At 35.1% G+C, this 14,326-nt stretch overlaps 1 protein-coding gene across 1 annotated transcript; it reads left to right on the top strand.

Moving 5' to 3' along the window:
• Positions 1–1,343: 1,343 nt before the first annotated feature.
• On the top strand, positions 1,344–7,510 carry LOC133194352 (uncharacterized). The gene is made up of 4 exons (XM_061330330.1): positions 1,344–1,570; positions 4,488–4,574; positions 5,378–5,484; positions 6,933–7,510. The coding sequence occupies exons 1-4, from the start codon at positions 1,501–1,503 to the stop codon at positions 7,170–7,172; spliced, it is 504 nt and encodes a 167-aa protein (XP_061186314.1). The 5' UTR covers positions 1,344–1,500; the 3' UTR covers positions 7,173–7,510.
• Positions 7,511–14,326: the final 6,816 nt, after the last annotated feature.

The raw sequence follows: 14,326 nt of genomic DNA on the forward strand, positions 1-14,326 counted from the left end.
AGCAGCAGCACTTTCCAGAAACTACAAGATATGTAGAAAATATTCGTCGATTAAAATTTGAACTTTAATTGGGATATGCCGATGCGATATTGCAATTTGTATATGACCTCCATGTGGTACAAATTTTACTTGACTGTCAAATCAGTTGCCCAAACCATTTCAGAATAGGGTATACTATATGTTATTTCATTTCTTTGCTGTGTGGTATTTAACTAGCAAAAATGAATGCAGTGGTGAGTTTTGATGTAAGTTAATTGATACTTTTATACAGTTTAAAATTGCAATAGCTAATTATTTCATTTTCTGTTATGTTGATAAGTTGTTATATTTTTGCGTGATGTCACAGTAAACATTTCCCGTTAAAAGTAGGCCTGTATCCTTGTTCAAGCCTTGATATAGTGCTGGGTTTCCTTATTTATTCTTTTTTTTAAATATTAACTTCACTCATGTGCAGGGATGCTTTGTGAACAATTTGGTTGATATTGGTCCATGCAGTAGTTCTGGAGAAAAAGTTGAAAATGTGAAAATTACAGACGACATACTGTCGGATGACTTAACAGATAACAGACTGTCGGGCGACTTTACAGACGACAATCTGTCGGACAATTTTACAGACGACACGACTGTAGGAGGAATTTACAGACAACAGACTGTCGGACGAGTTTCAATTACCGCTCACGGTAGCTCAGTCGATAGAGCGCACGCTCCGTGATCGGGAGGTCGTGAGTTCGAATCTCGGGCGCGACTGACCTAAGTCGGTAAAAAAATGGATAGCAACTGTTCCTTCGCCATGCGCTCGGCACTTTGAAGTGAAAGTTGCGGGTCCATCGGATGAGACCTCAAAAACCGAGATCCCGTGTCACGGCAAACGTTGGCATGATAAAGACGGAGCCCTCACTGCTCACTGGTCGTAAGTGCCGAGTAAAGGCCTTCACCGGTATATATGGTGACGTCTCTATATGAGTGAAAAATTCTCGAATGGGACCTAAAACATCACACAATCAATCAATCAATTAGAATCTTTAGCTCAGGTGAGCTAAAAACTCGCTCAATCAGTAGCTCGAACCCAGTTGATACTGAAATATTGATAGACTAAAGCTTTGCATGATCCCATTTTAAAATCAATAAAAAATGCATGTATATGAAAAAAAATAATTAACTAAGTAAACAGATTTCCAAGTCAGATTGGTTAAAACCTAACTTGAGGACAGAGAGTTAAAATATATATATAAAAAAATCATGACAATGATTTATTGAATCCGACCAGGCCAGATTTCAGACTATGCCTTGATCGCATGCGTATTGTGTCATAGCTGCACCGTTTAAAATCCACGTGTTGAATGTTTATCGATAGGTTCTCAGCCCCGTTACCTTAGTTGACCTACTAAAGCTTTTTTTCGCCTGGTTGCAAGAGGGACAAATAGCATAGGTTCCAGGTAGATAAGTTCACCAAAACTGCGCTACAAGTAGAGGTATAGTGTGCATACAAGAAGAAGAAACATGGCGAAAGACACCAGGAAAGTCGTCATAGCAATGGACGGAAGCTACCACTCGGGATATGCTTTTCAGTGTAAGTATAGTTTTCTTTACTTATGTCGATCCATGGGACAGTGACCTAGGTCATTAGGTACGAATATAAATGTATGTCTCATCCATCTTGAAATATGGGTCTTTAGTATAAATCTGTATGGATACGTATAAATCTGTATGCGAAAATCTCGATTGTCTTGCTGTCTTTATATGCATATAGTATGTTTACAAATTTACACCTGACCTACCAGCGTAATGATCAGTGAACACCTTGATTTTATTTTTTGTTTTGTTCTTGTAAGGTGCAAATCGATATCAATACTGTACATTATCTGTTAGGTCGGGGCAACTTTCGGGAATAAGAATTAGGGGGGACGACATCTTGTACAATGTGATTCTGTTGCGCCAGGCAATCCAAAGTCGGAAATATTGTTCTCTATCGCGCACAGACAAGGAATAAATTAGATATGCATTGAAACATGTGCTAATATATTCTGTGTTAAAATTCTGCATCTACAAATAAAGATATACAAATATATTTTACCTGTGTTCAAGTATCATTAAATGTGTACAGGAATAAATGTAGGTTCAAATTAAAATACTTGTTTTTTAAATGCTTATAAATGTACTTCAGTTCAAATATTAATATACCTCCAATTGAATTGCCCACATATTTTCAGTAATAGTCAAGTCAAAGTTCACTTTAATATTCACCCAAACCAAACTTGATACATGGGGTACTAATACTAATAATATAATTACATACATTTCATACAAACTGGTCAGAGGTACATACAAAACAAAACATGGCAGAAAATATAGATAGGCTAAGTTCAATGTCACTTTTCATGATTTAAAGATGGGTGCCCAAGCACAATTCAAATTCATTTTATGATGTATAATTTATACTTTGTAATGGGACCAATGCATTTAAGAAAAAAGTATCTGTTAATTTTGCTTTCAGTGGGCATCAAATTGCAAATAATAAGGTGCATGTATTGTTTATTAAATATATAGACATAGCCCCAAACCATGACCCTGCAGTGATAAATTTAGGTCATGTGTACAGTTTGCCACAAGTGTTAGACTGGCTGACATCGGAGCCAGATAATTCACTAATACTGAAGGATGTACAATAGTCCAAGAAAATTAAATGGCACCATATTTTATACATGTATGATATCTAATGTGTGGTTTGTTTGCCAGAATTGCAAGGCTTTTAGAAAATATTTATTGAAGTGGTGACAGTTGGTATAAATACCTTTAACCTTAAAAAAATATATACTTTTTTTAATTTCTGATAAAAATATATAATATAGCTTAGATATTTAATATGTTTAACTTTTATTTTTCAGAAGCATATTGGATACAGTTAATGACATGTTTTGAGCCATGATTTTTATATCTGATCTTGTGTTTTGAATTGTTGGAAACAAAATCCATATTTTCTTAAATATTCTAACAGCAGTATAGACAACAGGAATAGATATTGATTTTTAGCATTTCAATTTCTTGATCATACAAAACACTTTGGAGTATAATGATTTTTTTTTTCACCCTTGACCTATGACTAATTAATTCTTATTTTTCACTTCTAAGATGAAATCAAGTTTGAAATAAACCTTACATGAGTACATAAAATACCTTTTATCAGTGGTTGCCATTGCAGGAAAAGTATTTGGAATAATTCAAATGAATGTGTTGTCATGACTATTACATAGATATAAAAGACTTTTTTAATGCTTAATCTGAACCTGTTGGAAAATCTGGATCCGCCCATGAATATACATGAGATGATGTTTTGATTTGTCCCCCATCAGCAAGCTGTCACACAAATACTTGGTCTGTTCCTGTGTAAAGCTGTAGTTTTCAAACAACAGGGCTGATCTAACTGGCCTTAATTAAAATATGAAAATCAATATTACATCATGCACATTACGGTATGCCATGACAGACTGCTTCTCAATGCAAATTGCATTCTAGTCATGCACATTTCATATTTCTATTTCTATGACTGCTGTTTATTAAATATTTAGTTTTTTTAAAAAAACCATTTCTTGATCATTAATTTTTTTTTAGAAATGCTTTACTCATCAAAAAATGGCTGCCGTAAGCAGAGTATTGATATGGCGAAATGCTGATTCTATTTTAGCGAGATGCTAATTTGGACGATTAGTTCTTGAGCGCCGTTCTATCATCAAAATGCTTAATGGCTACGGACCCAGTTTTACCTGTCTTGAAACACGGTTAGATTATTCTAAACAGAGCTCCAGAATTATAATCTCCCAAACTGTGAAGATTTACCAAAATTTTAAAGACAAACGTTTATATACATGACAGACAATATATTGTATTGGCAGATAAGTCACCCCCCCCCCCTCCCTTGGGGGGGTCGTTTTAAGATGTGTCACAAAAAATTCACAAATGAGTGTAAAATTCTGAGATGAACAATTGAACAGCAATGCATTTTGAGCACATTTCAGGCCCGTAGCAAACATTTTCAAAGAGGAGGGGGGAAGGCGGGCAACGTGCGAAAGAATTTGACAAGCCCCCCTCCCCCCCCCCCCCCCAAAAAAAACAAAATCAAAACAAAACATAAAGTATTCAAACTCTGAAATCTTATTTCATGTGTGTGTGTGTTTGTGTGTAAGGGAGGGGTCTTTCTCTAACTTTTCGGTAGCTTTTTTTTCTTTCAGATGCTGGAATTTTTCATTTGTTTGACGATACAGCAACAAAAAGAGGGGGTAGGGAGTGGGGGTTAACGGCATCCAAATCAAAATTTATACATTAAAACTACAGAAAAAGACTATTCTCAGAAAAAGTGCCCCCCTTTCCCCGCGTACTTCTTTTAACTTCTCCATATGATCTTGCAATTTTTCAAAACTGAAATGTACCATGTTCTTGTCAAATATACATGTAATGCTAAAATGAAAATCATTTTGAGATGAATTTTACAGGGTACGTGGACAACATACGGCGACCTAATGATTATGTGTATCTGGTTCACAGTATAGAGAGATTACGTAACGAACCTTTCCAGACCGGTAAGTTTCTTAGTATAGAGAGATTACGGAACGAACCTTTCCACACCGGTAAGTTTCTTAGTATAGAGAGATTACGTCACACCTTTACAGAGGGTAAGTTTCTTAGTATACAGAGATTACGTAACGAACCTGTCCAGACCGGTAAGTTTCTTAGTATAGAAAGATTACGTCACACCTTTACAGACCTGTAAGTTTCTTAGTATAGAAACTTTTACAGACTGATAAGTTTCTTTAAAAAAGTCATGTTGTAGACTTTGCAATCAAAAATGTTTATACAATATTTACGACAGATATTAAATCATACAACAGTCTATCACCACATATTGATTTGGTAAAAGCAACGTTTAAAATTTCCCAGTGTCTTCCAATTAATAAATATTTGTATTACATGTAAATCCTTTTTAATGTAATTACATTCTACGAGTCTGCTTGATTTTCCATTTCCCCAAATTTAATGTATTCTGGATTATTATTCAAAATGAAAAAAAATACAGTGGTATTAAAACAGCGATAGAAGCTATACTGTTGATTGTTACCTGCTATTAGTCTATACATCGTAATTTAAGAGCACATAGAGAGAGAGAGGTAATTATCTACCAATGCTTTAATTTAGCTACAAAAACACATTTAAGGAAGTAGGAGTATTATTAGTTTTCATGGTTTGACAAAGAGAATTTCTTCCTGTTAAGTGTCCTATTTTTTAAAGTGCCGAATTTTAAGGCCAGTATATTCATCTCTTTTTTTTAAAACAGGAAGATTTTTTTTTTTTTTTTGTAAATTTGTTGAAATTTTATTATTTGTAGCTATGGGGACGGCTGACGTGCAAGCGATCTGTAAAGTTCTAGAGGAGGAAGAAAGTGCGGAGGCGAATCTACTGGACAAACTGAAGAAACTTATAACAGAAAACCAAGTAGGTCAAGGTCACATGTGTTATATCCATATACATTAATATATAATGTAGATAATATGGACTTTTTTGATGTGGTTATGCAATATCAAGGAAATTATGAAGCCCCAACTTTTTCATCCTCACAATGTCAGGGGTCCCAGAGTCCACTCGTACCCGTGGGACCCCAGACAAACTTTCTTAGATTTTTTTTTGGGGGGGGGGGGATTTCCATGGTTCCAGTGACGTCCTTCGGGGAAATTACGAATCTTATATCCCAATATACCACATTACGCCTTTTGGTGACAGATAACCAGTATCAGTACACTGAGGTGCCAGATCTTACTTTCTGTTCACAGTTTGTGCTAATTTGTGAAAGCTCCAATTTGAGAGAAGTTGCCCCCCCCCCCCAAAAAAAAAAAATCAAATGGAGTTTGTCAGATGCATCCCCACAATGTCAAGGTTTTGTGATTTCGGAACTCCACACGAACCTTTGACATAAGTAGTTATTTAGAAGTTGAAAGCCACTATTTCATTTGTTCCTGTTCTAGGACTGGAACCAATCAGAAAACAGCTTTTATTGTAGGTAAGTTTTGTAAACAAATATGACTCGTCTTTAAAATGGAAAGTGTCAATATTGTAGGATTTGTGACTAGTTACTTTAAATGAAACACCGGGGATTAATTTTTTGAAGATCGTCCTCCTTACATGTACAATCACAAAAGATATGCTCTGGAGTTGGGCAATTTCATAACGACGGATTTGAAAAATATATTCTCATTGGTTAGTTTATACATGTAATTACCCATTATGTCATGTGTAACCACAAGCCCATCTTTTAAATACTAGTAACGACTTATGTCAAGGGTTTGTGTGGAGTTCCGAAATTAAAACCTTGACATTGTTAGGATGGTCAGCTGGGGTCCCAGGACCCACAACCCCGAGTGGACTCAGGACCCCTGACGTTTTGAGGATGTAACCTTTTGAACTTGGAGATCATGCTTTCTCCACCGAATAAACTGTGAAATTTACCATTTTTCCAGCACTAAATGGTTGTACCTCCTCAATAACATCTACTGACCTTTTTTAATTGCTTGTTAAAAAATTTCAGTTCAGTTGTGTCCCTTAAACTGAGATTGCTCCTACAGGCCTGCATGAAAAATATATACTGTTTCATATAATATACAATTATTGACTTCTGATGAGGTCACTCGTGACTATCACTATACGGACCAGGTCAAGTATTGGTTGCCCGAGGCTGAAGGCAAATCACAGAACTATTTTCTTTTTAGGGTTTATTCTAGAATTTAGCAATGACAATGATATTGTTTCAGAAATGTAATCCAAAACCAAATGTAGGCTGTCTGTATCCGTACTCAATTTTTTTAACCAACAAATGCACCACGTAAATACATAATTATTGTAATATTTTGATTGGCTGCTTTCATTAGGGGTGAAATGTTTGCTTTCAGTTAAATGGTGAAGTGAAGACCGGAAGTGGAGGAAAACCCGGAGAGGTTATAATGAAGATAGCGAATGAGGTGAACGCAGACACGATCGTTTGCGGAAGTAGGGGTCACGGAAAGCTCCGAAGGACGATGCTGGGCGTGGTTAGTGACTACATCGTACACCATTCGGAAGTCCCCGTGACTGTATGTCGTCACAAACCACACAATCCCGAGATCAGACGACAGAGTAGTTTGGAAAAATGATTCAGTCTGGTCCTTGATTGTTTCTTCATTCAGGCAGGGAGGACGTGTTCAAGCGCGTGGGCTTTAATAATGCCAGGGATTTACAAGTGCCATAATCTTTTTTTTAAAGAACCATTGATTTTTTTTTAAAGTATTCGTATTGCATGTGTGTTCAATGAAGAGTTCGTTTATAATAAATTAAGTGCGTCTCGTATTCCAAATAAATGTTCATGGTAATACAGTGTAGCTATAGACTTGTTAATTCTCAGAACTGTTATGAAAGATAAATAAATGTACATGTATCTCATTTGTGTAATAGTAAAAAAAAATTGTTATTAAAAGCATTGGTAAGCCAGCAACCATGTTCTCTCTATTTAGAGATAAGGTATATACATGTATCATTAATATCTAAAGAATGTTCGCGCTTGAAATTACTTGTAATTGCATTATCACAATTTTTTCGAGAGGTATCTCCAGGTGTGAGGGTAGAAGGTTTAGATGTCTAAATTTCGGGGGAAAGGAAAATTTTGGAGCAAAATACGTATTTTTCATTAAAAAACAATACTGATATAGGGCATATTCAATACGGGGAGGGGGGGTATTGGCTTATAGAAGTTTAATCATTTATACAAAGAACTGTACCGTAATGTTCGTGTCTAATTGATCCTCTTATTGGAAGAGCTTGTTTAATTCCCTGCCTGTTGCATGCTAAGTCAGCCATCCGACACTGCAACGTCCAGTATCATTCCGATAACCTTGGAAAGTCTAGTCAGAAAAGCAGGAGATGTTTCATATCGTGGTGTGACGTGGATATTGCAGTCTAAGCAATTAAACTAAAGTAAATGCTATATAGAATCCACGACGATAATGGTCCGTATCATCACGTCGGATTGGTTATAAAGGTACCATCTATCGCTAATTTTGAGATACATGTGAATATTAAGTAGACTGGGAATTCATAAATATATATAAATATTTATTTTTATGAATTCTAATTCTAAAATTCTAGAAGAGTCCTAGAATATTGATACACTATTTCGAAGAGTAGGAAATCTTGAAGAACGACCACGAATGTCCTGGTCCTGATACTCAAACATGGTTTTTATCTCTATATATTTACATTTGCAATTTTTCCCCTTGCATAACACTATCTGAGTTACCGGTATTTAAGTTTGTAATTCTAAATTTGAGCATGTAAATACAGTGTGTTAACTTTTTCTACTTTGCAAAGAATCTTAAGGAAAAATATTTGGAAATGTAAATACAATATAATACTAATAACATACTTGCAGTAATTTTATAATATTTACATTTCCAAATATTTTTCCTTAGGATTCTTCGCAAAGTAGAAAAAAGTCATAGCCCTGTGACAGATATTTTCCAGTTCTATTAAATGCAATAGCCTTATAGATAAGGATATAAAATAGATATTTTTAGTACCTTTTATGTAGTAGTCTTGTGATATATATTTTACAGCACTGTTACAACGCGAAATGTAATAACAACGCAAAATGTAATAAGCCGGGATTATTGCATTTTGCGTTATTACATTTTGCCTCGAGATCAACGCAGAATGTAATAACGCAAAATGTAATAACACGATTTTTGGATTATTACATTTTGCGTCGAGATTAAGCAAAAAAAATAATAATAACGCAAAATGTAATAACACACTTTTTGGTCAGTCGGGTTGAGAATGATTTTCAATTGAACTGTGGATGAAGAAAATAAACGGAAAAGAAAATAAAACAAAGGAAAAATAAACACTTGCTAATTCTTACATTGGGTCTGATTTCATCATATATTGATTTCATTAGCCATTTAAAATCAGTAGATATTCAAATTATAGGTGTTGCAAATTAGTGTGTCTGTGTGTGTGTGTGTGGGGAGGGGGGGGGGGGGTATTTCGTTGATCAATGTATCAGTTTGCTTTTGCTTTGTAATAGGCACATGCATGAAATTTAGAAAAGAATTCTTTTTAGTTTTACTGGCAGGTGTAAATATAGCGGGAAGGGTGTTTCTTGACAATTAAGATTTCATACTGTTTAACAAATAATGCGCATTGCAGACCAGCAAAAATAAAAATCCCTCTTTCTCTCTCTCTCTCTCTCTCTCTCTTCTTTCTTCAATAATAAAATGGATGGTTTCTGCATGCGCATAAAAATACAATGATCAACATACGAAGTAACCCCTCCTCCCCGCTTTTTCTCGCCAGACACACACACATGCACTTCTAATTTGCTAACCAATGTACACAAGCACGTCGTACCTGTATATCAAGAGCTTTTAATGGACCCATGGGTCAATCTTTGGTAATTAAGAATGTAAATGATGGATATATGACACAAATTGACTTATAAATAGACATGTCAATCAAAGTTTAGTAAATGTTTTATAAGTATTCGATAAAAATGTGAGAAACAGAATTAAAAAAAAATATACAATTGGATTTAGTAATGTCCGTAAAAGCCGTAACGTTTTTCTCATAATCATAGATCTGTATGTCTATTTAGTAAAGCGAGCTTCCCCTTTGTTATATGTTTAAATCAGTTTTGTAATGTTTCGCGTTAAACAAAATACAAAAAATAATTATATTTTGTTTTATTACATTTAGTTTTATTACATTTTGCGTTGTCATCAATGCAAAAATTAAGTAACGCAATATGTAACAACGAAAAAGTGCATTTTTACATTTTGCGTTAACCCCAACGCAAAATGTAATAACGCAAAATGTAATAATCCCAATTTATTACATTTTGCGTTGTTATTACATGTAATAGCCCTGTGACAGATATTTTCCATGCAGAACCATTTTTATCTGGTTATCCTCTTACAGATTATTCAATAAACATATCATCTATTGACCCACTTGCAGATATATCATGGTACCTTAATAATCTACTTAGAAATGGTACAGTTAACTCTGTACCTCCACAATCTGGCAGAGATTTCATGGCACGTCTAAAATTAAATTATCCACAGGTACTGCTAACCGGGAACTCATATCTAGTAATATTCCATAGTTAAAGCTCTCCGAGTATATTATCTGATGATCCTCTGTTCCATTATCAGTGATGGGACATCGGTTATTTTTCATAATCGATTATCGGTTGGACTCGGTTACTGCTTCCCATGCGATTTTACCGATTATAATCGGATGTCATAGTTTTGTATATAAAAAGCAGACTATTGCAATTCTTTAACATGAATATATAAAATATATAATATATTATTAGCTCACCTGAGCTGAAAGCTAAAGTGAGCTTTTCTGATCACATTTTGTCTGTAGTCCGTCTGTCCGTCAGTCTGTCTGTAAACTTTCACATTTTCGACTTCTCCAGAACCACTGGGCCAATTTCAATCAAACTTGCCACAAAGCATCCTTGGGTGAAGGGGATTCAAGTTTATTCAAATGAAGGGCCACGCCCTCATTCAAGGGGAGATAATTCAGAAATAGTGAAAATTTGATGGCAAACTTTAAAAATCTTCTTCTCAAGAATCACTGGCCCAAAAAAGTTGAAACTTATAGGAAACCTTTGTTATATAGGGTAGATTCAAGTTTGTTCAAATCATGACCCCTGGGGGTAGGGTGGGGCCACAATGGGGGATCAAAGTTTTACATAGGAATATATAGGAAAAAACTTCAAAAATCTTCTTCTCAAGAAAAGTAAAGCCATGATTTGTCATATTGATATGGAAGCATCCTAAGGTATTGTAGATTCAAGTTTGTTCAAATCATGACCCCTGGGGGTAGGGTGGGGTCACAATGGGGGATCAGAGTTTTACATAGAAATATGTAGGAAAAAATCTTTAAAAATCTTCTCAATAACAGCAAAGCCATGATTTGTCATATTAATATGGAAGCATCCTCAGGTAGTGTAGATTAAAATTTGTTCAAATCATGACCCCCAGGGGTAGGATGGGGCAACAATGGGGGATCAAAGTTTTACATTGAAATATATAGGAAAAAATCTTTAAAATTCTTCTCACGAACAGCAAAACCTTGTTTAGTCATATTGATATGTAAGCATCCTAGGGAGGAGTCACAATGGGGGATCAAAGTTTTACATAGGAATATAAAGGAAAAAATCTTTGTCTCAAGAACAGCAAAGTCATGTTTATTTATATTGATATGTAAGCATCCTCCGGTAGTGTAGATTAAAGTTTGTTCAAATGATTACCCCTGGAGGTAGGGAGGGGCCACAATGGGGTATCAAATTTTTACAAAGGAATATATAGGAAAAAAATCTTTAAAAATATTCTACGCAAGAACAGCAAAGCGATTTGTTATATTGATATGGAAGCATCCTCATTTAGTTTCAAATTCAAGTCCCCCCCCCCCCCTGTAAACTTTTCAATGCTGAATTGATTTGTGCTTTCCTAGCCATTGTGCTCAGGTGAGCGATGTGGCCCATGGGCCTCTTGTTTTCTTTGTTGTTTTGCTTCTTTTACACTTTCTATATATGCACCTTTCGGTTCTTAATCACCTCTGTTTCGTGCTAGTTGGCTAGTATCAGATGCAGACGCCATTTTCTTTCATTAAGAAGAAATAAATTTTAAACCAGAAATGAATAATTCCGGAATTTATTGTATTAGTATGTTTCCAATGATCGATTATGAAAATTTATCATCGATCATCGGAATCGGTAGCATTTTTTTCGTCGACAGTCGATGTTTTCTGATTATCGACACAACACTATCCATTATTAATGCATGGTATCTTAATAATTAAATGATCCACTGTTAAAAGGTATGCATGTACTTTATCTAGAATCTAGTGAATCCCTGGTACATTGTTCAAAATTTAGTGAATCCCTGGTACAGTTTTTCCGGTACCCCTACAATCTAGTAAACCACTGGTACAGTTTTCCCGGTATCTTTAAATTTTAATAAATCACTCGTACCGTTTTCTCCATAGCTCTGTAATAATAGTAAACCACGAAACAGTACCTCTATATAGTCTACTGAACCACTGGTACAGTTTTCACAATATCTAGGGTTTTAACAGTACCTCTGGAGTCTAATGAACCGCTGGTACAGTTTTCACAATATCCTAGGTTTTAACTGGACCTCTATAGTCTAGTCAACCACTGGCACAGTTTTCACAGTATCCTAGATTTTAACAGTACCTCTAGAATCTACTGAACCACTGGTACAGTTTTCACAATATCCTTGATCTTAACAGTACCTCTAAGAGTCTACTGAACCACTGACACAGTTTTCACAGTATCCTAGGTTTTAACAGTACCTCTATAGTCTACTGAACAAACTGGCATAGTTTTTCCAGTACCTTTAAAATTCTAATAAATCACTGGACCAGTTTTTCTCGTAGCTCTCTAATAATAGTAAGCCACGGTTCAGTTTTTTTCGTAGCTCTGTAATATAATAGTAAACCACGGTTCAGTTTTCTTGTAGCTCTGTAATATAATAGTAAACCACGGTTCAGTTTTCTTGTAGCTCTGTAATATAATAGTAAACCACGGTTCAGTTTTCTCATAGCTCTGTAATATAATAGTAAACCACGGTTCAGTTTTCTTGTAGCTCTGTAATATAATAGTAAACCACGGTTCAGTTTTCTCGTAGCTCTGTAATATAATAGTAAACCACGGTTCAGTTTTCTCGTAGCTCTGTAATAATAGTAAACCACGGTTCAGTTTTCTCATAGCTCTGTAATATAATAGTAAACCACGGTTCAGTTTTCTTGTAGCTCTGTAATATAATAGTAAACCACGGTTCAGTTTTCTCATAGCTCTGTAATATAATAGTAAATCACGGTTCAGTTTTCTCGTAGCTCTGTAATAATAGTAAACCACCGTTCAGTTTTCTTGTAGCTCTGTAATGTAATAGTCAACCACGGTTCAGTTTTCTTGTAGCTCTGTAATGTAATAGTCAACCACGGTTCAGTTTTTTTGTAGCTCTGTAATGTAATAGTCAACCACGGTTCAGTTTTTTTGTAGCTCTGTAATTATAGTAAACCACGGTTCAGTTTTCTCGTAGCTCTGTAATAATAGTAAACCACCGTTCAGTTTTTTTCGTAGCTCTGTAATATAATAGTAAACCACGTTTCAGTTTTCTTGTAGCTCTGTAATGTAATAGTCAACCACGGTTCAGTTTTTTTGTAGCTCTGTAATTATAGTAAACCACGGTTCAGTTTTCTCGTAGCTCTGTAATATAATAGTAAACCACGGTTCAGTTTTCTTGTAGCTCTGTAATGTAATAGTCAACCACGGTTCAGTTTTTTTGTAGCTCTGTAATTATAGTAAACCACGGTTCAGTTTTTTTGTAGCTCTGTAATATAATAGTAAACCACGGTTCAGTTTTCTTGTAGCTCTGTAATGTAATAGTCAACCACGGTTCAGTTTTTTTTTAGCTCTGTAATTATAGTAAACCACGGTTCAGTTTTCTCGTAGGTCTGTAATAATAGTAAACCACGGTTCAGTTTTCTCGTAGCTGGTAACGTCAACCAGGGTACAGTATATCTATATAGTCTACTGAACCACTGGTACAGTTTTTCACAATATCCTAGGTTTTATCAGTACCTCTATAGTCTACTGAACCACTGGTGCAGTTTTCTCGGTACCTTTAAATTTTAAATGAATCACTGGTACATTTTTGTCGTAGCTCTGTAATAATAGTAAACCACGGTACAGTTTTCTCGGTACCTCTAGAGTCTAATGATACAGTTTTCTATGTACCACCATAATCTATAGTGATTAATGAACCACTGGTACAGTTTTCAAGAACCTCTACAATCTAGTGAACCACTGGTACAGTTTTCATGGTATCTTTATAATTAAGTGAACCACTGGTAAAGTTTTATATGGTACCTTGTGAATCTAGTTAACCACTGGTATATTTTCAGGATACGTTTAGAATGTATAACCGCTTGTAAACTTTTTTTTGGCTTTATGCAGTCGGAAATTCCATGCTTATACTTAGAAAACTTTCCAGTCTGAAGTTTTTTCTGAAGTCCGAAGATACTGATTACAAGTGTACATCATCTGATAGACTTACCTGGTGGGAGCGATTTGTGGAAATATTATGTTTCAATCCTAAACTGTAGTGAAATTATATTAGAATTAATGCTCAATATTTTTAAGGCAAATTAACTTAACTTCAAAAGTTGCGACAAAACAATACGTTGTATATGTAGTGAAGATTAAATACTTGTATAA

This window comes from Saccostrea echinata, unplaced genomic scaffold (genome assembly GCF_033153115.1).
Source record: "Saccostrea echinata isolate AGI-Se365-2 ecotype Australia unplaced genomic scaffold, CSIRO_AGI_Sech_v1 ptg000029l, whole genome shotgun sequence".
NCBI lineage: Eukaryota > Metazoa > Mollusca > Bivalvia > Ostreida > Ostreidae > Saccostrea > Saccostrea echinata.